We start from the raw sequence: 24,114 nt of genomic DNA, 5'->3' as shown, positions 1-24,114 counted from the left end.
CCTGTCCTGTGTCTCTCCTGTCATTTTTCCACAAGTGGTCTGGGCTAGACGTGTGTTTGGTTTTGTTTGTTTGATTTTGTTTTTTTGTTTTTAGTTATTTTTGTAAATAACACTGAACTTAGCTTTTAAAAATTTGAACATGTAAATGAAAGTCTGAAAATTTTCAAAAGTAGTTGAGTGTCTGTTGCATCTGAAGTCTGTTTTTTGACATGACTGCAATGTAAATAGTGAGCACTCTGATCAGTGGACCCATAAATGCACCATGCATGAATATCACAGTCATTTTCTTAAGGATAGTGCAGAACTGGAATGTGTTGCAAGTAATATTTTTTTTTCCTCTGGTTTTGAAATAATATTTGACCTATCTCAGAAAGCACTAATTCAGTCGTTTGCTGGTTTGTATTTTGCTGGCTGGTCTTGGCCCTGATCCTACAAAGCACTAAAACCAGACATAATTTGAAACACAAATAAGCCTTCTGGATACACAGATTTAAATGTATGCACTCCCTATGTAATTTGTTTATATCTGTATGTGCTTTGCTCCTGATGTGTACTTTAGTTCTGCAAAGAAAAGAAGAATTTAACTATAAAAGCTTCTCAATGCATCATTCACCTCTCTTTAGTCAAAATAAATTATTTTGCTCAAAATTTTGCTGCTGTCACTGGACAAGAAAAAAGTTAAGATTGTTCTTAGTCCTTGGAGTTAGGAGACAGAACTTTCTCATGTTTGCAAGCCCACAGAGGAGAGAGAATTGATTGCTAGAGGGTTGAACTGAATTGAAATGTGATTTACAGTTGTTATGATGCACAGAGCACTCACTGGAATTTACCTTTGTTTCCACTACAGGGATGAGACATTTGTTTGGTTTTAGTGCTGGAATAGCAAGCACAAGGCTGTGGCTGTTACAGCGTCTGGTGACAACATGAACTTTTAATTCGCATCTGCAACTTAAGACGAAATTTACACACCCAGCCATATTCTTCCCTTTCACCCCTGTGCCGCTGAGCCCAACTCTGGCTTGTGAGTAAGAAACCTAATAATTTTACTAACGTGGGCAATAGTTCTACTTGTATCGGGTTTTCATAGTCAAAATTTTGTCAGACTTGTAACTGTATTTTTTATGTTAGTTTTGAAGTACAGTGTATGGCATAAAATACTTAAGTGCTTCTCCCACAATTTTAAAAAAATCTTTTTGAAATTTAGCATAATTTACTATGTGAATAATTTTTAAAAATCCCTAAATTTTGTTTGTAAAGTTGGTATCTTCAGACCTTGTTTAGAATAAATTACATTTATAATTGTTTATGCTAGTATGTGATCAAAAAAATCTTGGAAGATTTTAATATTCTGTAGGATTTATTAATACTGTAGAGACATAGGCAGTAAATTTATATTAGTGAGCAAAATTACTTGATCTTAAAGCAATAGGAATGTATTCTTATAAGTCTTCAGAGGAATTTATTGTTTCTCTATAAGGAATCAGTCATGGCTGATGACTCCCAGAGAAACTTCCGCTCAGTGTATTATGAAAAAGTGGGGTTTCGTGGAGTTGAAGAAAAGAAGTCACTGGAAATTCTATTAAAGGATGATCGTTTGGGCAAGTTGATTTCCCTATATGCTCTATTTTTTGTTGATTAGGGACTGGGGAGGGAGTAATAGAAAAATGTTTGCCTACTGTGCTTAATACTTATTTAAGTTTTGCATCTTTTACCAATAATACTTCAGTTAGTGCTAGCAGACCTTTGATTTTCAAAGACTTGGAAATCTGATTTTTAAAACTATTAAAGATTTGTCAGTTTGCTTGTTTCTTCTTTTTTCCTTCTTTCATTCTCTCTGCCCAAGAAACTGAAAGATTTTTAGGGAAAGCAATTTTAATCTGAGAATGCATCATCTCATGCTGTCAATTCCATCTAACTTCAAAGCAGTGAAGATGTTGGTCCCTGAGGAGTGCCACATCTCTGACACAACAGAAAGATAAATGTTGTCCCTTTAAAAAAGGCCTTAATTGTTTTGACAGTGACGTGCTTTACAAAATGCCTATAAAAATGGTCCATTTTCCTCCTGATGAAACCTGGAATAGTTTCACTGTAAGTCAGGCCAACGTGAAAGCAGTGAAAGAATTTGTTGATAATATGTGGTGAAATAGGGAATTTCAATCTGCAACTAAAGTTTGTCATATTTAGCTGGGTCAGAGATGCAAACCTATTTATAACCATATTTAAATTTGTCCTGAATATTTTTTCTTTTCATTTCTTTACAGATATTGAGAAGCTTTGCACATTTAGTCAAAGGTTTCCTCTTCCATCCATGTATCGTATACTGGTGTGGAAAGTGCTTCTAGGTATGAATCATAACATGGAATATAGAATGTAGGAAGGTGCAGGTTTTTTTTTTTTGGTTTTTTTTTTTTTTGGTTTTTTTTTTTTTGTTTTTGAAGAAGTAATGACAGGATTCTTCTGTATTACCTTGCCTACTGGTATATATTTAACCTACTTTTGTATACACCTTGGATGCACAATGGCAATTATAAAAAAAAGTTTTTGAGAACTTTGCTGAAATGTGGCTAGGAGAGTGTGTTTCTGTATTTAACTTTGTAACACTATCCAAGTACATTTATGAAATGGATTTGAAATGTGGATTATAAGAAGTCTTTGATATCTGATAAGATATTCAGTTGTGCTCCTGAAATAACAGACAATTAAGTTGAAGTAAAGTTGTGATTAATTTTAAACTGGGTGAAGCATGGAATATATGTTTATTCTAAAGAAAGGCTTTGTGTTTTGCAGAATATTGGTTTCTTATGGTTTTGCTGCTGGTTTGAATTGTATTTGCCAATAGATATTGCCAAGAAGATACAAGGCTGAAGACAAGTTAATGGTATTCCCAGAAACTGTAAAAACCATAAATAGATTATATTTTCCTAGAAGTGCACTAGTCAGATGACTAATTCAAAAGTACTAATGTCTTTGCACTAACTGGTCAAGTACATTCGTTGACTAGATGCAAGATAATATCCACTTGGAGACAGGAAGGGTTTAAAAAAAAATCTTAATTTTTTAATTCATTTCTTCCTCCTCAAATTTTTTACGTTTTGAAAGTTGTGGCTTCATATTCCTGGTTATGTGTATTTGTAAGCCTTTTTTTGGCAAGGGTAGTAAATTAACAGTGCACAGAAGGGGCAAGATCTAATTACAAAGCTTGAAGTTCTTGGTGTTGAACTTACAGAGTAGTCCTACTTGATAAAAGGCTCTGCCATTAAAAATATTATTGTACCCTGGGCACTAGTGAAGTGGTCAGCATCCTTTAAAATATTAGTAGCGGGAAATACAGCATAGTAGTTTTGGACAAGCAATTCAGTACAGAATCCTTCAGCCAACATTATAATAGCAAAACTCATCTCTTTGTGGAATTGTGGCTCACTGCAGAGGCAAGTCTTGGGCTGTTTTAGATGAAGGATCTGTGAATCATAGGATAACACAGAACACCTTCTGAATCAACTGCATGGAAAATTATACTGGTTCTAAAAAGTATTTTATATTTTAAACCCAGAGGGATTTATTTCACAGCATGAAGTTGTTTCAAGGGCGGTTTAGGTTGGATATCAGAATAAGGAGCAGTTTGGCCTTGGAACAGGCTCCCCAGGAAGTGGTCACAGCACCAAGCCTGACAGAGTTCAAGGAGTGAACTCTGCTCTCAGGCGTATGGTGTGATTTTTTAGAGTGGTCTTGTGAAGGGCCAGGAGGGGGACTCAGTGGCCCTTATGGGTCCCTTCAAACTCATGATATTCTGATTTCAAGTATTTGTACTGTCATTTTATGACATGCCTTGGGTTCAGAGACTTTCCTTACCCTGCATTTCAGTTTTAACAGTTGTTAGAAAACGTGATATTGAGAATGGCAGTGCAAAATACCTCTCCCTAAATGGTCAGAACCACAGCCCAGTCCATTTCTGATGGGAGGTGTTACATGACCTCTAAATAATGTTAGTAACTTAAGAAAAGAAAGGCTGTCCTGTCAACAAAACTCTCTCAGACATGTACCAAGGCTTGCTGATGTCCCAGGTGACATGGTGTGTCAGCAGTACCTCTGTTACCTACCTGTTCAAGGATGACTCATTATGGTTTCCAGGCACCCCTCTGTTGTTTCAGCTTCGTGTTGGCTGCCTAAGGTTGTCCTCTGTGTTTGAGGAGAGCAGTTGGCAGTATGTACATACAGTTATGATGTTGACTCTCTTTTGGCATATTGTGAAAAATGCCTTGCTTTCTTCCAGCTTTTGAAATGCAGACAGGTTTGCAGCTGGAAAAGAAAAGATAATTTTCTGTCTGATGTGCTTGTTCCCCAACTCGGCCATTTCATGGTGTAACACTTGGCAGGATTATTTTTTTCTTTAAATGAGAGGTAAAAGGAGCAGGTAGCTTGTTTCAGCTGACTTTAGAAGAATACTTTGTTCTCATGGGTTTCTACACTGGGAAAAATTCTGCTCCACTAATGATAGGGAAATGGCATTTTTTTGCCTAGGTGTATGTATGTTTTTATTTCTGTTGAAGTCTGTGACAGTTTTGTTGTGAAAATCAGTGCATGGCAAGACTCTTGAGTAAGGGGAAGAACTAAGTGAAATGGTAAGTATCTCTTCTGGAGATGCTGTGTAATTTTCTTTGCCTTTTTACTTAGATACTTTTAATTTTTTTTTTCTCCCAGAAAACTAGAAAAGATGTTTGTGTTCTGCTAAGAAAATAACAAATGTTACTTTACAAGTAGCTATGTGCCATTCTTAGGTTTTAATCTTTAATTGATTCAACTGATTGATTTTGGTTTTTGAATGTCATTTTAGGGAGAATTCATCTCTGGTACAGTGAGTAAAGACTTTTCTGGCAGTAAAGTAATTAATACTGCAGTGAACAGTATCTTTGCATTAGTTAATTGCATGTTTATATTCTGTCATCTCAGACAAAGTGTAGAATTAGAGAAAATGAGCAGCTAATGTATATAAAAATCATTGTACACTGACTTTGTTTTCAAAATAAATGGAAACTGGGCACAAATATGCAACTAGTACTGTACTGAAAACTAGACAGGTATAAAAATTAACAAGTAGGACTCCTCCTTACAAATGTTTATATTTTTTCTTCTAAATTTTTTAATTTTTTTTTTTTTTTTTTTTTTTTTTAGGAATTATTCCTCCTCACCACGAATCTCATGCTTTGGTGATGAAGTACCGGAAGGAGCAGTACTGGGATATTCACCATGCTCTTAGTGTGATTCGGTTTATTAATGATTCTACCCCACAGGTTGATGTTTTTCTCCGCATACATCAGCTGGAATCAGGAAAATTGCCTCGGAACGTAGCTTTTCCATTGGTCAGTGGTGATTTTAACAGTCTTTTAAATACAGTACTTTATTGAACTTGAAACTGTAAACCAGTGAGAAACTGAACTGCAGGTCACCTCACAAATGCTTGTTGATAGACCAAGTAAGGTGCATGGAAAATAGAGAAGTACTAGTATAAAATAAAGAACTTTAGTCAAAGTGCTTTCCTCTTTTCTTTCCCCTAAGTACTTATGTAAGATTTTATGCCTTAAAATCTCTTTTATGCATTTTTCCTGCTAGGTTTCAAGCCTTTTGTGCTCCAGGACACTTCAGTTTCTTTGTAGCACTGACATGAAAATGACATCATCTCATTGTAGCTCATAGGTTCTTATGTTCCTGGAACAAGGGTAATTCAGAGCCTGTACAAGCAGTGATTTAATGCAAGATGCAGCAAATATGTAAATTATTTGTTTTTAAATCTAGACTTCAGTGTACTGTCCTCCTTTTTTCTTAGTCTGAACTGACCTGGGCTTCTGTCAGCTAATGCTCATACTCTGCTGTTCACAGTGTACACCCATATGGTTAAACAAGGCTGTGTTGTGATGGTAAATTAGTGGTATGGTGATAAAAACAATATGTGGTTCTTTCTTTTTTCCATGAAATAGGAGATGAGGAAAGGAGCCACAGAGCTTTCTAAGTGGATTTCATCCTATAGTTAATTTATTTGTATTCACTCTAGCCCAGCTTAATTTGTAATTTTTCATCTGTAATCACAAATTTTGACATAAGTACTTAAAGAAAAGTTCAAAATAAAAAAAACGTTCAAGTTAATATGGAAAATTCAGTAATATTTAGAATTGGAGGATTACCTGCAGCATTCGCTTGTTAGAGGAGGGAATATTTTCATACCCTTACCATTTCCTAGGAATGTGACCATCCTACCCTGCAAATTTCCAGTAGTGAAATTTCCTTGATCTTGGCATGTGATGCAGTGGGCTGAAAATTCTGCCCTTCTAGAGCAGTATTGCCTTCTGAGCAAGTATTTTATCAGTGCATCCCAGAGCTGCTCTAAGGACTGCAGTGAGATTTCATAGCGATGGTGTTTAGCGGCGCCTCAGTCATTAGTCCTGTAACTCAGGTTTGTTTGGCTGCTGCAGAAAGCATTTGTTCTCTTTTCAGTGCAGTCACTGTCCCCTTAAACGTATGAGAGGTTACTCTTGATGGTAGTGCAGGTGTTTTATTATAGAGGCAGAGGGAGATAAAGAGATGTCAGATTGATCTAAATATTTTGAAATGTTTGAGTAACAAACGGAAGTCTGCTGAGTGTTTTGTGCATCTGAATACAGAGAGTTCAAGTAAGGATATGTGTATATTGGAGCAGTCTGTGTGGCAGAGACATAATCCCAGTAGTATTTAGGACTCTCTATACACTGAAGCATGTTCTGGTTTTAAAAGCAAGAAAGTCTTACTTGCTCTGTTTTAATAGTTATCTGTCATCATCATGCAGCTGCTGCCTGATGTCTTGTTTAGGAATGTCAGAACAGCTTTTTGTGTATGTTGATTCCTGTTTTTTTCCCCAAATAGCAGAGAAAAGGAATATAAGAATAATTTAAATCAGAATAGTCCAGTACTTCTCGGTAGATCACTTTTTTCACTTTGTTTTTCAGGAACCTGAAGATGAAGTGTTTCTTGCTATTGCTAAAGCAATGGAGGAAATGGTAGAGGATCCTATAGAATGCTATTGGCTTGTCAGTTGCTTTGTGAATCAGCTGAACAGCAAGCACAAAGATTCATTACAACAGCTGGTAAGGAAAAGGATTTTTCTTTTATTTTTGCAAGGAGAAGCATTCATGGAAAGCATTGACAGGGAGACAACTGGAGAATCAGAAGTGACACCCTTGGATTCTGTTCCACCAGCTATTTTGAGAATAGGGGACGAGTGCTTTTTGCATTGTGATTGTGCTGCCCTGTCTAATGTAACATTAGAAATTGTTTTTGTTTGTGATGTGGAAATTTTCAATTACCTCTTTTGTCTAAAGGTTACATTGTATCCAGTTGAATTATATGTCTCACAGATTGGTCACTTAAGAATTTTCTTTAAACGATTAAAAATGTCAAAAGTGAAGAACATCTTGATGTACGTCTGCTGCTTTCTAGGCTGCATCTCTGGCATTCATATGCTGCTCATTGGATGATAGACAAAGCACAGTTTTGCTTTATAAATGGAGCAGAGTACTCTGTCTTCAGAAAAACAGTGTGTTGCAAATCAAATTATACTAAAAAGTGGGGTCGATTTTTGCAGCACTAACAATTTAAATGCTATCATAAAATATACATGTTGAATTTCTGTCTTACTGATTTATAAAATTAAAGTTTGATTTTAATGTGTACTTATCAAAGTTATAAAAGTTATTGTAATTAATCAAATAGCCTTAACAAATAAGGAGCTTTTAGTTAACAATATCCTAAAAAGTAAAAATATCGAGTACATGAGCACCAGCAGCTGCTGAATAGAAATTTGCCATGGAAAATTATCCCTGTCCTTGCTAGTTATTTTGGAGCTAAGAAATAATTTTTAAACCTACCTGCTGTTTCAGTGGATGATACATTCAACTATACCAGTTGAAAGGAGAAAGGAATATTTTTAAAGTGTGTGTTTGTAGGATGTGACATAAAGAGTGCCAAGTGTCTCCCTCCCTAATTTTTTTTTTTTAACATAATCAATGTGCCAAGACTCAGTAGGTGAGAATATTGGCAAAGGAAGTGTTTTCTGCCTTTGACAGTTGAGGTCCTTAACAGTTTGCCTAACTATGACAAAGCATAAAGGTAGTCAAGAATTTATGAAAATATGTACTGTGTTACATTAAAATTTTAAAAAGATGAGAAAATTATCCACGTTTATACCTTAAATACTTTGGGTTTTTAAACAATAAATCAATGTCCAGCTTTTAATGTGTTGCACAGGGGTTTGCTCTCAGAATTGATTTTTTGCTGCATTATGTGTAGATATTTTTTGATGTGTGCTAAGGCTATTAGGTTTGAGGTGAATGAAACTCAATTTTACTTGTGAAGGTAGCAGTAATTAGTGCATGCTTAATCTCTGCAGTGCTTGAAGCTCTGAAGCACGTCCTTGCACTAGGGAATACTGCATATCTGAGACGTTCTGCTAGTGGTCAGCAATTTCAGGAAGCTGAGGTTGTTTATTTGGTTAAGTACATAATTAGTTAATTGCAAAAGTCAGTAACACCTGTATTTTAGAACAACTAAAACAGTGAAGGTAGGTTATTTTAATATGTTACATTGCTCCAGTTGAATTGTTAAGACAGTTCTTGTCTTACCGTGTGCATTAACTATGAAGGTATTCTGATGTGAATTACCTAAAATTTTCTAATTCTTTCACAGCCAAAAATTCTGGAGCAGTATTTGAACATTGAAGATAACAGACTACTGATGCATCTGAAGACATGTGCTGCAATGAGCAAACTCCCCTACGATCTTTGGTTTAAAAAGTGTTTTGCAGGATGTTTACCTGAGTCCAGTTTACAGAGGCAAGTTCTTTTTCTTTTCTTTTTGTTTGTAACTGCATAGTAATTTCAGCTTTCTAGCTGAAATTGTCATCACTAGCAGGCAAAGAGCTTTCCTTACTTTATCTGTAAGATTATGGTGTTAGCTTTATTGCTAACTTGGAAATGATAAAATTGGATTTAATTCCCCTTGTTACTGATGCAAGATAATCAATCTCTGTGCAATCGTTTCATCCACAGAAAATAGAAAGAATGGAGCTAAGTATACCAGCTGATTCTTGTAGGACACTTAGTGCCTCCTAGGATACAGAACTCCAAACCCTCTGTCAGTGTTACATAACTGAATGGTAGTCAGTTTTTGGGCTTTTTGACAAAAATCTGTACTTAGGGAGTGACTGAAATACTGTATTAGTGTTAGATGAAAAAGATTTTGGGAATGTGTATGGGTTTTGGCTGGGATAGAGTTAGATTTCTTCAGAGTAGCTGGTATAGGGCTGTATTTTGGAACACAGGGATGTTTTAGTTCCTGCAGAGCAATGCTTACACAGCATCATTCTGCTCCTCACCAGCAAGGAGGCTGGGGGTGCACAAGAACATGGCTGTGAGGGGACACAGCCAGGACAGCTAACTCCAATTGACCCAAGGGATATCCCATTCTGTGTGGAGTCATGCTCAGCAATTAAGCTGAGGAGGAGGTTGGCAGGTAGGAGCATTTGCCTGGGGACTTGCTGGCCATCAGTCGGGGTAGTGGGCAACTATTCTCAGTTGCATCACTTGTCTCAGGTTTTATTTTCCTCTCTTCATTATGTTTTTCTTCTCTTCCGTACAATTTTTTGGAAATTATTACTTCTTTTTAATTATGAAACTTCTTTTCTCCACCCACAAATTTGTTTCTTACTTATACCCTTCCAATTTTTCCCCCATCCCACAGGTGGAGGTAGTAAATGAGTGACTGTCTGCTGTCTGCTGGCTGGGGTTAAACCATGACAGAGTGTTTATTATTAAAAGTACCAGGGCAAGTTGAATTTTACACAGTTAATAAAATTGTGGATTATATCAGGATTCTACAGTTACAAATAGGTTGTTGAGCTTTTAAAAGGGAAAAATTCTTTGAAATGAAGCTTGTATGATTTCCCTGATTGTGCTGCCTGAGAACTCTTAGAATGCAGGAAATTCAAGCTCAATGTAGAGAAACATCTTTCTGCATTTGTAAGAGTTGCAGATAGTTGAACAGGATGTGGCACAGAGAAAACAATGGTGTCATTTTCAGCTATCTGAAGACTTTGAGAAGTAACAATGTTCAAGAGAAACTTTGCTTAGAGGTAATCACAGGACTTCAATGGCTAGAATAGGAACCTAGCGTGAAAACAGTGCTTTGTAAATTGCTTTGTAGAGAATGCTTTTATGGTGGTAAAGTTGGTAATAATCTGAATAGTGGATGCAGTGTTTGTTTATCAGGGACTTCGTGTTCCATGGAGGAAAGTGGAAAATGGCTGTTTAAAAAAAAAAAGTTCTATTTATCTTTACAAGAATAAGAAGATTTTAGGGAACAAGCTGTAAGATTAGAAATCATGCTCTCTGCTCTTGTTGGACCATGGTCTTTGAGGTTCTGTAGGTTTTTTGTTGCCAAGGATTATGTTTGAGAGAAACATATATTTTGTGAAGGATTGAGACCTTTAGGTTCAACAAAGTTATTGTTATATGGCAAGTTCTTCTCATGAAGCACCTATAAGGCTACAAAATATTGTTGTCTCCTTACTAATTGTGTATGATGTGGTTGAAGGTTTTCACTACTTCTGTGACTGCAGAAATTATGTAAGCATGCATAGTATAGGATGTTAGTTACAGTTTAAAGCTTAGAGCTCATGTGATTCAATTTTGCTACTGAATCTTATGGCTGTGAACAAGAGCTGAGGGAGGAATTTGTATCAGAGCAGATTTGCTCTTGGAAGATGAAGGGGTTTTTTTATATTTCTGTTGAAAATTGAAATTTAAATGGAGCTGTGTCATCCTGATGGTGTAAAAGGAAAAATCTAGACGAAGAATTTTGATTTCATATTTCATCTTGCAAGAATATTTGGCTTCAAATGTCTACCATTTTGAATTCATTTTATTTACATGAAATATTTTGTCTAGTCAGTATGCATCTTCAACATTTCTGTATGCTGTTTTACCTTACTGAAATAGAATATTTTGATTACCTGAAATTTTTTAATACTTTTTTCCCCCCTGGAAAAGGTCAAAAAACTGGCTTTTTGTATCACTCTGGAATAATAACAAATCTCAGTGTTGGTACTTCTGACGGCAGAACAATCCCTTTTCCCAACAGTTCTTGTGGGAACATGATGAAAGTGCAGTTTTTCTTGGCAGTTTAGGTTTGTGAATTATTCAGTTGTAATCATAATGGCCTTACTCGCTGAGGAAATAACATACTTCATGGGTGGTATGTGACAGATGAACTTAATTAATGCTTGGAGATTCAGTTTGGATTAGGATCTAGAAGCCCCAGTGCTTATTTGAAATGCATCCAAATGTCAGTGTTGAAACTGCTGAGGTTTGAAGGTCTCCAGTTCTCCCGTGAATTTTACTCATTTTCTTGTCAAGTGAGAGATTATCTGAACACAGTCTTTTATGATTTATTTTCACTTATGTTTTAGCACTGCATTTCTTACAGAGGCTGCTTGCTTTCTATGAACTGTACTCTGTCAAGCAGATAAATCTAAAATTCATGGGTTTGTTTATTTGGTTGTTTTTTTTCCTAAGGTGTACAAGACTTGTATGTGCTGTGCAGAAATTTTACCTGATAATGGTGAGGTGAAGTTGCACTATACCAGTACCTGACAGGCATTGGCACTCGGTATAAATACTGGTTTATAGCACACTTCAAGTTACACCACTGGTAAAATTTATGCATCAGTTTAATTTAAGTGGGCTTGGAAAATATATACAGACAGGTTTCATGTGGAAACTTTTGCTTTGAGCTTATGCAGTGTCTAATACACTTGGCATATTACGTGATAAGCTTCTTAACAAACTTCTTAAAGGTGGCAGGCACATTGGTAAAAGGGAGGAGCAGACTATTCCAAAGACTCTGAATCCCACCTGGAATATAGACAGGATGCTTTCTGGAATATGAACCAGTCTGCAGCAGAGGTTTGAGAGGCACAGAAAGGTGTGCTTCTCTCTGAGACAGGGAGAGAACTGGATCACATCTTTATTTTCATACTCATTGCCCTGTTTGTTTGATTTGTGCAGCAGCATATCTGCTTATCTGTTTGTTAGCCAAAGTGTGGAAAACTTTCCAGTGGTGTTATGATGGCCCTCAGCTGGAGATCCCAGCTCTTAAACATTGGGGTCCTGTTTGTGGCTTCAGCTCTACAGGCAAAATGGCACTTTGGCTTCCAGTTTAATCTGGAACTGTCAGCCCAGATGATCCAGCAGAAGCAGTGCAGCTTTGCAGTTGTAATTGTGAATGAGCCAGGCGTTTTTTATGGCCTAATGATGCCACTCGTGTATCAGGCCCCTGCCTAATGTTGTTTGTAGTCTGCACTGAAGGCTTGGCATTGGCTGGCTGGTGTTAGGTTATTAGTTTCTGGCAACTTGCAAGTGGCAAAGTATTTGGTCATTCGCCTGAAATCTTACGACTTTCAAACTGGCACTACCTCATGTATTAATATAATTCTGTAGTTTTACATCTGTGATTTCCATGCCCTGCATAAATTACATTTATTTGTAAAAATGTAAGTAATTTGTTAATAGAAACAACAGAAATATGGAAAATGCCTTAATTTTACTGTGGAGCAGGAGGGCATAAGAATGTACATGTGGGCTGCTACTACAGAGAAACTTAATTCAATTTGCCTTTGTCTCACTGAGCTGCTTCTCAGGTTTGCAATTGAATGGGCACAAGATCATGATAAATCAGGGTGAGATTTGTGTGAGCTTCATCGTGTCCCTCCATGCCCAGTTACCTCTGGAAGGACACCCAGAAGTGCATGCAGAGGAGAAGCATTTGTTCTTTTTAGATATCTCTTGCCTGGATGGCTGGGGGACCAGAGCCAGGATATAAGGTTGAGTGTCTATACCTTGGAGTGTCAGGAAAAACTGTGAGGTTAATGATAGTACATCAGAAAAAGAGAGAGCAGCAATGCTGTGATGCCTCTTGTGTATTTCTGCACTGTAGTGGTGCAGGAACCTCAGACTGTGCCTGGGGAATGGCGTCCCTTCACACACAGGTGCACACAGAGTGTTGTATCTTGTCTATAGGAGAGGCTCAGTGAAAAGTAATGGTTTCATTTGCATAATCCTTGGCATGCTCTTTGCCTTTATAGCTTCCCATTTCTTTTTATTTTTCCTTGTGGTTGTCAATACTGCTTTGCTCTTCAAGAAACGCCTGCAAAAATGTTTCTGTGGGTAATTGAACAGTTGTATTTTACAGAGGATGATAGTCACACAAAATATAGTGAATTTCGTTCAGAATATGTATTTCTTTTTCTGCATTCCTGTGTGGGGCTGTAGGCGCAGTTTCATTATGTTTCTCTAATACTTTCCCTCTCTCCAGCAGTATCAAAGAACAGGTAGAAAGTTGCAGTAAAGTTGACCTTATATGATTGCTACTAAAAAAATGAAAGCAGGATACCTGTGTATACACAATGTATAAAGACTGCTGTATTAGAAGAGGATCAGAAAATGTATTTCATTGAAACTGCTGTGGTTTTTTTCTACTTTTGACAGTTTATGTTGTTGTTCCTGGCTCTGCTGGTACAGACAAGGTGCTGACTGTTCATCAGTGTTGCACAGTCATTCCTGATTACTGTCACTGGTGGAGATGCACTGAGAGTAACAATAGCTGGAAATGTTAAGGGAAAAATATTGCAGCAGACACAGCTGGTTGGTTAGTGCTGACATCTCACTCAGTTTTCTGTGCACCATCTTCCAAAATTTGTTAAGACACTAGTAATTTAGATACTGCATCTGTTTTGCCATTGTTAAAACATTTGTTCTGGAATCAGACTAAATAATGCAGGAAAACAAAGTGTTTTCTGAGCATGTAGCCTAATGTAATTATGGACACTGAAGTCAGAAGAATTGGAAGCAAAATAATGAAAGAAGACTGGGTATTTTATAAAAGGATTAGTAAGTTTGTTTTCAAATTAACATGAGCTTTAATACGAACTTTAAAAATTCTTTCCTGTTTTTGAGATCTGCTACTCTCTGTAATTGTCACTGATCCACATGGAACACGGGGAAGTTTTTCTTGTGTTCTAAACAGATGTGTTTGTGTAGGAAAATGCTGTAGAAGTAAACAGGGGTGACCTCTACAGTGTGGAACAGAGCTGTTGTCTCAGTTCTCTCATATCCTTGCTTAAAGCTTCCTAGACCTGACTTCAACAGCAATGTAATATTTGCAGTGATCATTTGTCCTGGAATGCTTGAACCACAAATGAAGCAGTAAGATTTTGATCTTGGATTGTGTGTTGTTCCTGTCCCTGTGGGGATTATACTAATTGTTTAATCATAGCAAGACAGGGAATTAAAACTAAATTGCAAAGGGGAAAGAAATTGGCTGTGCTTTTTCTTTTCCCCTTATCTGTCCCTGTGGGTTTTTTGTTTCCTTCTACTTTCAGAATAGTCCTGTGGATCTACACATTTGTTTTTCTCCTTTCTCTGTTAAAAGTTAAAATCTAGTTCTGTGTTTGAGTTTGTCCCTGTTGCCTCAGATCCCTTCACCTGGCATGATTGGAAAGTGCCTGGCTCTACCCTTTTTGTGCTCTCCCTTCCAGTTTACATTGATGAGATTCCCCAGATCCCTCTCTTCTCCAGGATGAGCAGTCCAAGATCTCTCACCTTTCCTCTCCCTTCATCACCTTAATTGCTCTTGGCTGGGCTTTCCCCTCTTAATTCGTTGTGTAAAAGTGTGAACCTGTGCTTCAGTTCAGCTGTCAAAGTTCATGTCGTGCCTGCGCTGCGCTCTCCTGCCTCTCTGGGCTGAAAGGCAAATTCTTCTGAAAGAGGTCATACAAAAATTGAGTTGTCCCTGGAAGGAGTATACTCATAGATCCACATTTGTAGATGGGCTGCAGAAGATATTTTTCAGTTGGTGCTACTATATTCAGAAATTATGGAGGGTGGTGTGTGATCTTTGTACCTCCATGTTTTTATTTGGAAGGAGAAATACTTTGAAGAAGTGCCCAGAAGGAGCAAGAACTGTAATCCTCAGAAACTCTTTCTGACATAGCTCTTAAAATTCAAGAACTAAAAATAATGTGAGCCCTAAAAGCTGTCATCTGACAGATGGTTTCACACTGTTTTGTCTAATCTTTTATCCTGAGTCTCTTGAGCTGGGCCTGAGAGAGTTGCTGGATTAAGGATGATTTCAAATTGTTGCAGGCTAATAGTAGGTTTTGGTAGTGATGATCCATTTTAATATTCATCCAAGTTCTGTTGCTGAAGTCTTGGGACACCTGCCCAAGGAGGTCCAGGTATGATTTCACATGAGAGGTAGGAGTGCCTAGGTATTTCTGAGAGTGTCTGTGCACAGTGGGATGCATTGGAAGACTTAATAATTGTTCCTTGTGCCTAATTTAAACATCACGGACTATATCCTGCTCATCATATTTGTATCTCGTACAGCAATGACCTGCTTGAGATGTAGTAGTTCAATATTACATCTCTGAATTTTTAGCAACTTAGCTGATTGAAGAGTATCTTTATTAGGCATGCTAATGGAGTTAATTTCTTTTTTTTTTGTTGCACTAGGAAGTATTCTCATCTTTACCACACGCTCTGGTAGCTGTGTAGTCCAGTAGAGTAGTTGTTACAGTCCAGGCTATTAAGTCAAGATTTGCTTTTTGTACGTGAGCTTGTAAACAGTTCAATTTCTTAACAGCAACACACCATATCAGTACATTCCAATTACTGCTTGCTATCCCTCTGCTCTGTACAGATTGAGGAGTTGATAAAATGTCGTCTATTTATCCTATTATTATCCAAATAATTCAATACATTGCTGTTGTTCAGAAAAAGTATTCTGGATAGAGATGATTGTACAAAGGCTGTTCTAGCAGAGGAATAAGCAGATAAACACTGCAATAATGTTTAGGGATTCCTTTTCACTTTCTTGTAGAGTTTGGGACAAAGTTATAAGTGGATCCTGCAAGATTCTTGTGTTTGTTGCTGTGGAGATATTATTAACCTTTAAAATGAAGATAATAGCACTGAATTCTGCAGAAAAGATCACACAGTTTTTGGAAAATGTAAGTACTCTAATTATGCTTTGCATTATCTTTTATAGCTTATAACTGTTTCAGGCTGAATTGCTTGCCAGCTGCAGATGTACCAAAAGATATTACATTTCTGAGAACAGTGTAGTAGTACCAAGGTGAAGGGAGTATGCTCAGCATAGAGAATAACAACTTCTTCTATCAGGAGCTAAGGCTTCCATAAAATTAAGGTTTTTTTTAGGCTTGGGGAATTGATTATCTATGTACAGAATTAACATTTGTGATACTAAGGGTTTTTCTGTGAAAGTAAGTGCAGGTCAGGTTAGGTTAATTTTTCTGGAGGCTTCTTAGAAGAGTTGGTTTCTGGCACCTTTTTCTTGCATCTTGCCTGAGCGCAGATTTGTAGACTCATTGTGTGTTTTCTGTTGATGTGAGGATGGGATCATGAACCTGACCCTTCCTGACCCTGAATAGCTATGAGGCATCTCAGCAGGGCTGTAGGGTCCCAGTGTAACCCAGATGAGTTATATGAGATACAGCTGTAGTCATGGATAGGCAGTGTGAGTCATGCCTGGTGTCAGGGATGTGTGAGGTGCCTGGCTGCTTATCGGCATTTTGGAAATTAAAGCTTTTTGTCCAAAACCTGGATGTAATATGGTGTGTGCAGGACAGAGGGATGGCGGGATGAGAGGACAGGGAGATGGGATTCTACTTCTGTTTTCTTTTTTATAAAGAGATAAAATCTGAACTGGAAATTCAAAACTTTCATTTTAAACAAAACAGTCTGAATGGAGTGCTCTGACCAGGCACTTTGCCCCGATCTTTTGCAGATTCCTCAGGACAACACCGACGCAATTGTCAGCAAAGCTGTGGATCTGTGGCGCGCACACTGTGGGACTCCAGCACATTCAGTCTGAGAAGTCTCTTGGCTTGTGACAGCTTGAAAAAAACCTAACTTATGAAAAGACATTTTACCATCCTTTCCCCATCCTAGTGTGATGTTCTTCATTAACCCTTTTGGGTAAAGATGCTGTTAAAGCATAGTGACCAATATGTAAATATTTTTCAATAAATACAGAGGGAATGAAGATACTTAGTGGTGGGGTGATGATGTCCAAAGTGTTACTTGTTCATCCATCTACAGTATTTTGATTGCACAGTGTGCTCTCATGCTTTTGCAGAAGTAAACCTAACTCTTGAAGCAAGGTAAATAGATTTACTTGTGATATAAAAATGTTTCAGTATGCCATCTTATACTTGATATTACTAGTTACTACTTGGAGGTATTTGTACAGTGAATTTACTGATTGTCAGGCTGCTGGGTGGTGAACAAGCATGCTTTTGCTAAGAATGTAGTTGTACTCTTTTAACACTGTAAATTTTCAGGTAAATGAAGCTTTCCAAATCTGAGGTACAGGTCATCACAATGATCAGGGGTGAAATCCTTTTCTGAAGTGTTTTAAAATACTTTATTTTTATCTGTCAGACAGCTCTCTATGGCTGTATCTCCTTTTTTCTACATGGGAGATACTCTAGAGAAGTGGATCTGTGAAGGTATGGAGAAAATCAGTGGAATGAGCCAATATAATTCAGAATTACAGCCTAGTAATAACCAATGGCTCTGCTGAGTGCTTGGCTAGAAGCTGTTGTAATTTGATTCTTGCTTGGTTTAGATTTCAGAATTAATTCAATGCAGAAATGTAATTCATGGTGTAAGTAAAAGTAGAGTGATTTGCCATAGATAAAGATTTACTGGGGAACTGATCTTTTTCATGCAAAAGTCTAAAATTCTATTTCTACATCTTGCATAGACCAGGGAATTGTACATAAGAATGTATTGCTTAGCTGTTACTTGACTCAAATTGGTGCTTAGTGTGCTGAGTGCCAAGGATGCTCGTTGCACTTGAGAGAGTGTGTTTGGCTTGCACTTGGTGTTGTGCAGACTTGAAATGCTTCAGAAGCTTTTGTTTTAAACTGGGTCGGGTTTACCTTGTAGCACATTACGTGGGACTTTGCTGGCATTACCCCTAAAATCCTGGGGAGATGATCTCTGCTGGATGCTGAGACCTTGCAGTTGGTGCTGCTGGGATGTCCCAGTTCAGCCAGTTCAGGAAGAGTGTTTGTGTCTGCTTTGGAATCCATTGTTGTGCCTGCACTGTAGTGTAATCCATGGAGTTCACTTTGGATGGGCGCATGTTTTCCTAGTGCAGGGTAAGGTGCAAGGGAAAGACACAAGTTCTGTTAACAACAGCCCTGTATCCTGTAACATGCAGTGCACGGGTGTTTCAAATAATGGCCACGGGTGCAGTGTGAGAGGTTGCCCGTGTGAAGGATTCCCCCCGACTGCACAGCCAATTCACGCCACCCCAAAGGTGCGGGTGCGTTACTGGGGCCTTTACACGGCACATTACTTGGTCATTTAAAAACAAGCAGCGATGACACTGAAGGTGTTCAGCTGTTTCAGTCCTGAAAGGGAATCAATAACTCATATTCTGTGAAGAGAGGTGCACTGAATCAGGATTAGAAATGCCAGTCAGTGTTACTGCTTGCAGGCTTGCCAGTCAGTGTTCCTCCAATTACTGTTTGACTGAAGGCTCCAGAAGTCTTTTTTTTTTTTAATTTAAAGAAGCCTTTCTCTATCAGTAGGCAGGCCTGGAGCTGCACAGCAGAGAGAGATCAACTTTTACAGAACCTTAGAAAGGCAAGTTGGCAGGGACCTCTGGAGTCCACATGGTCTGACCCCCCCTGCCCAAGCAGGGCCACCTAGAGCTGGTTGCCCAGGACCAAGCATGTCTATGTGGCTTCTGACCATCACCAAGGAGAGGGAATCCAATACCTTTTTGGGCAACCTGTACTTGGTCATCCTCACAGTAAAAAACTTTGTATTTCCATATAAACAACAGCAATGTTGTTTTACTTAAACTTTACTTACAACAGCAAAGATGTTTTACATAAGCATCCCATTTTATGTGGGATGGATCCCCAAATGCTGCTCCACTGTAATGTCCAGCTGAAGTTTGTGTATAGCTTTTTCAGTTGCATGTACCAAGAAGGATCAGGAGTGTTTTATTCATTGCAGAGGTCATTATTTATTGTGGGCTATGCTGAAGAAGGTGCTATGCTCAAGAGAGTGCATGGTGGTTTAATGCCATGCTTCCTTCACCGCTGGTGAGATGCATTTGTGTATCTCATAATGGATCCACTCACAAACTTAAGCTGTGGATTTATGAAGGAATCAGTTTATGCAGAAGATGTCCTGAATTCCCAGTAGACTGGAAGTATGAATCTGGCTTGCTTAGGCTCAGTCAGTTTTCAGTGATTGCTCAGTTGTTCATACACCCAGTGGAGCATAAAGCTTTAGCACACCGCCCTACTTCCCAAGGGAGCAGAATGGCACAGTGGGAGCTTCCACTGTCCCCAGCATGCGATGGTCAGGGGAAAGTTGAGGAAAGGTACCTCTAATGTCCCAGCCTGGAGCAGAGTCCACTGTTAGGGAAGCCTGGGTTTGTTCCTCCAGACATTGTCACCAGCCTGGGGTTGGTAGTGACCATTCTTGGACCTCTTGAACTACACCAGTGCAGTAGTTGTGGTGTCCAACTTGCCACTTCTAATGGGAAGTACAAGTTTGGTCATTTATCTACTACAGACTAGTAGTGCCTAACACAGAGTGTTTTGAAGTTGCACATAGTTGAACCTCCCACTGAAATCTTTGGCTAAGTAAGGTGAGGAAGGGGTTATCTTTGCTATTTGTTTTCTGTTAACCTCTATGACATCCAACAGGAACGAACATAAGAAGTTGTCTGATGTTCATTTTTCCTGAGAAGCTTGAAAATGAGGTATTTTTTCTTTATTTACATAATTTCTCCTTGACTGGCTGAGTATGTAGCTGCTTGCTGCATACTTGTTTGTTCATTTAGAACCCAACAAGTGTTAGGTTATGTTTTCCCTTTATGCTTTTTTTTTTCCCCCAGAGACAGCACTGAAGCATTCATTTTGGACTTTGGAGAGTGAAAGCTCTCCCCCTCAAGCTTCACCCTGCCAAATATCTTCATGGGCTTTGCAAACAAGAAAAATAAGCTTAATTTGATCCATTTCTCCCCTCAAGCCATACTTTCTCTCCAGAGGGGTTTAGAGTGGTGCCACATGTCTGTGCTCTCCTGTGCTGCACGCACCAATTCTTTTCCAGCTGATGTCCAAATGTTATGGAAACTCCAGATAAGCAAAGTAATGGCAGATGTCAGAGGATGATGCTTGAAAAGTGATGAGTGGTTTGGATTTTATTAAGGGGCCTGACTGCATGGAAAGGAAAGCAGGAGAGCATGGAGACAAAAGTAACCGTAGTCGTTCAAAGGCTCATAAAGTCACAGTGATCCAGAGCAGTGTTCTGCTGCTGGACAGGAGATCAATTGTCATCTCCACATGGGACAGCTTCAGCCAAAGATGTCCTTCTGAACACCACAGCTCCTGTGGCACAAATTTACCTAAAAGCCAAGCTTTTGTTCATTCTGCTACTCAGGGAAGAACTCTGTATGCAGCTTTGTACCATTTGAAGACACTGCTGGCCCGTGTGGCCTGAGGGTGCTGCTGCACCGCCTGCACCTTGCCCTGACAGCTGCACCAGAAGCTCCCACAGCTCAGGAGCAGGGCAGCTGCTTTGTCCCACACAGACCATCTCGACTGTGTGACTAGGGCATGGCCACGCTGTTGTTTATGGGCTTGGTTGTCTAGGAACCTTGATCTGAGGAGCAAAGGGGAGAAATGGAGGTGAGAAAGATGATGGCAAAGCAATCCAGCCCTATACCTGTGCTAATGGCACTGAGCTCTCAGCCAGGCACTGCCAAGCAGCAGAGTGTGTTTGTGCAGGTGTGTCTGTTAAATGGAGAATTGATTTTTTTCCAGTCTCCTCAGTTTCCTGCCTACAGATGGCATCGGATTGCAGTTTGATTACCAGTAATTACATGGACTTCACCAAAGACACACACATCCCTTCACTTAGACTGGTTTTATGAAATGCTTCCATTAAAACATAACCCATCCCTTTTGTAGAGGTCTCAGTGCAAGAGATTGGACTGTGTTGTGACATTCCCTGTACAACGTATTCTCACCAATAATTTTCTTGTTAAGGCACAGAAATTACTATATGTAACCAAACCACTACATACTGCTGCTATGGAAGCCATAGCTCGATGTGAGGGAAGGGATCTGTCGTGGTTTGACATGAAAGTGAATTTTTTTTTTTAGGAAGTGGGTTAAACTAATCAGTGGTCAGATTTGGATATTGGCACCTTGGAGTGACCACTGAAGGTATGGACACGCCTCTGAGAACACAGGGGGTTAAAAGCAAGAACTCTTAGGGGAACTGTCTCTTTGGTTCCAGTCAGAGTGCAGTGCAGATCTCCCCTGCCCAGCCACGGGCTGGGTAGGGGAGGGGAAGCCATGTGGCCTAGTTAAGGTGAGCTGAGGGGGCTGAAGGACTGGAACTAAGCCAGCTCCTATGGACGGAAGGGTGGAGAGAAGTAGAGATGCCTTTGCCCTCCCACCCCTCACTAGAGGGAAGAGAGAGAGTCTGGACGGCACCTGTAAATTTGCCGGCAGAAGAGAAGGAGAAGTGGGGGGGAGGTGCCCAGCCTTGGCCTTGGGAATTGGCTTCTGAACAGAGATTTCAGCCATCCGGGGAGTCTGAACTTTTAACCCTTTCCTGGGAAATGAAGGCTTTGTAAAATACTACTCTTCCTTGATTTGAAGTAGAAGAGAGACAGTCTGGGGTCTGAGATGTTGGAAGAAGAAATTTTTAGGTGGAAGGAGATAATAGAGTAGCTTGTGGCTGGACTTTTCTTGTTAGCCATAGACTGAACCAAATTCTCCTGCAATAGAAACTGCATTTTAGGGGGATGCAGTAGTAAACTAAAGAGACCTGCTTCAGTAACTACAAGCGCAGAAATAAAAAGAACAGAGGAAAGCTGAGGAGGGAATGGTGACGTTCTCTGTCTTCAGGAAGAAGATGATCTCTGTTCTTGGACCCTCGGCCCCAGGGGAGGAAGAAAATAGGGGGGACTGTGGTCCCAAAATGAGAAACTGAACCGTTGTTTCTTTTAGTCCTTGGCAAAGCATCCTTTAAAGGGGCCCTATGAGCAGTCTGTCCATGCACGGTGGTGAGAGCACTGTGACATAAATAGGAGAGTGTCACACTGGCAGATTTTCTCCGGGTGGTTGCCATGTGTGACGTGGAAACACAAGGGTGGCAATTGTGTTTCCTGGGGGAGTCTATGGTGCAAGAGAGACTTCTCTCTCCTTTGAGGGACTGAGTATTGATTATCTGAAGGGTGGCAACTTGATCAGGATCCTGGGTGGTGTCTCACTGTGGTTTTATTTAGAAATTGGTGAGAGGAGGAAGAGTGTTTTAGAGGGTCTTCATCCTAGATTTAGTGTCTGTGTTTTTTATAGTAGTAGTAGTATAATAAAGTTTTTTTCTTTGTTATTAAGCTTGGGCCTGCTCTACTCTGTTCCTGATCACATCTCACAGCAATTATTTGAGAAGGTGCATTTTCATGGGGGTGCTGGCATTGTGCCAATGTCAAACCATGACAGGATCTTTAGTCAAAACCTACAATTTTGATTACTTTATTTATCCACATCTCACAGGATAGCCACAAAACTCTTTGTCTATCAGAATGGAAATACATAAAAACACACACAAACAAGGATTGTGAGGTAGGTGAAAAGTCGCCCAGATGGAAACAAACCAAAAAAAGCCCAGTACCAGCGTTTTGATCATGTTGCGTTTCCCTACTAGCAAGGGAAAGGAACATAATTTGGTCAGTTAAAGTAGATGGATCTTTAATTTTTGTGTAATTGGAAGCCTCTGTGTGTCAGGGAAGGGGAGCTGCTCCCAGCTGCCACTTACAGTGAGGATGCTGGGTGTCACTCATCTCCTCAGGGTCAGAATGTTTGCACCATCAGTTCCAAACTGAAGAGCCTCAGCAGAGCTGTCACCCTTGCAGGAGGCCAGTGAGCTGGTTTGAAGGTATGTACTTGTGATGGCTTTTCCTCCTCTTTTCACTACACAGAGGCTTCAACTTGTCACCCACTGAAGCTACTTGGGGAAGAAGGATAACAGAAAATTGGAATACGTGATACAGATGTGCAGGAATGGCTCCTCTGCTGAGCAGCAGCAGCACATGCTGGTGCTGCTTGGTGGCTGCACATTGACTCTGGCAGCTGGCCCAGACAGAGCACAGCCTGCACCAGCAGCATTGTGGTGACAGATGGGGTTTGGTTGTGTGGTTTTTGGATGCCTGTGTGTGTCTAGTGCAGACTGTCAGATTTGCTCTTCACTAGGGGGGTGCCAGGTACTCCTTCAGCAGCTGAGGTACCGCTCGTCCTTCCTTGCTGAGCTGCAGCAGCCCAGCCATGGTGCTTGGGGCTGATCTGATCTGTCCCAGCCATGGTGCTTGGGGCTGATCTGATCTGTCCCATCCATTGCTCTGGGAAGTCTCCCTTTCCTGCTTTGCTCCCATGGAGGTGTGGGTAAGCCTGGCTGGTATCCTTGACTACCTTCATGTGTTACACTGTCAGTCACTGGGACAGAGGGTGATAAAATACACAGGCACCAGAAAGCTTTTTTTAAATGAATTTTTTTAAGAAACTGCATACATCAGAGACAAACAATAATTTAAATACCATGCAGTTTCAGTATGTACAAAAACTAGGACATAGAGATCCAGTTTAATTTTTTTCTAATTATTTACATCATTTTCATACAGCCATAATCTGTTAAATTACAATACTGGAAGATCACGATTGACAGCCACCACACTCACTCCTATACAAAGACAATCTATATACATACACTTGGATATCAACTGGAAAATGCAACTGGTGCAGGAGTAACTGGGACACACAGGAACACAGGGTATGTGCCCGTCACCTCCTCTTTGTTTACAGAAGTTGTTCCAAGCTTGAGCAGACTGAACACCTGGGAAAAATAATTTGTCCCCTTTTTCTTTCCTGTTTTTTTTTTATTAGCCTAGTCATCTCCCATGGCTATTTATACAAAGTTA

At 39.4% G+C, this 24,114-nt stretch overlaps 1 protein-coding gene and 1 long non-coding RNA gene across 2 annotated transcripts; both read left to right on the top strand.

Annotated features, from left to right (window-relative positions):
- Nucleotides 1-1,477: 1,477 nt before the first annotated feature.
- On the top strand, nt 1,478-17,146 carry TBC1D7 (TBC1 domain family member 7). The gene is made up of 7 exons (XM_068181484.1): nt 1,478-1,598; nt 2,262-2,342; nt 5,170-5,357; nt 6,975-7,112; nt 8,710-8,855; nt 15,958-16,087; nt 16,885-17,146. Exons 1-7 carry the CDS (start codon nt 1,487-1,489, stop codon nt 16,969-16,971), a joined length of 882 nt encoding a protein of 293 aa, XP_068037585.1. The 5' UTR covers nt 1,478-1,486; the 3' UTR covers nt 16,972-17,146.
- A 1,130-nt stretch (nt 17,147-18,276) lies between these two features.
- Nucleotides 18,277-21,094, top strand: LOC137469594 (uncharacterized). Its single transcript, XR_010996612.1, has 2 exons — nt 18,277-19,890; nt 20,028-21,094. It is a non-coding gene; the product is annotated as an uncharacterized lncRNA (long non-coding RNA).
- The last annotated feature ends 3,020 nt before the right edge of the window (nt 21,095-24,114 follow it).

The sequence above is a fragment of the Anomalospiza imberbis genome, chromosome 1, assembly GCF_031753505.1.
Source record: "Anomalospiza imberbis isolate Cuckoo-Finch-1a 21T00152 chromosome 1, ASM3175350v1, whole genome shotgun sequence".
Lineage (NCBI taxonomy): Eukaryota > Metazoa > Chordata > Aves > Passeriformes > Viduidae > Anomalospiza > Anomalospiza imberbis.
The sequence above is the reverse complement of the archived record's forward strand: the minus strand, read 5'-3'. Positions and strand labels throughout refer to the sequence as shown.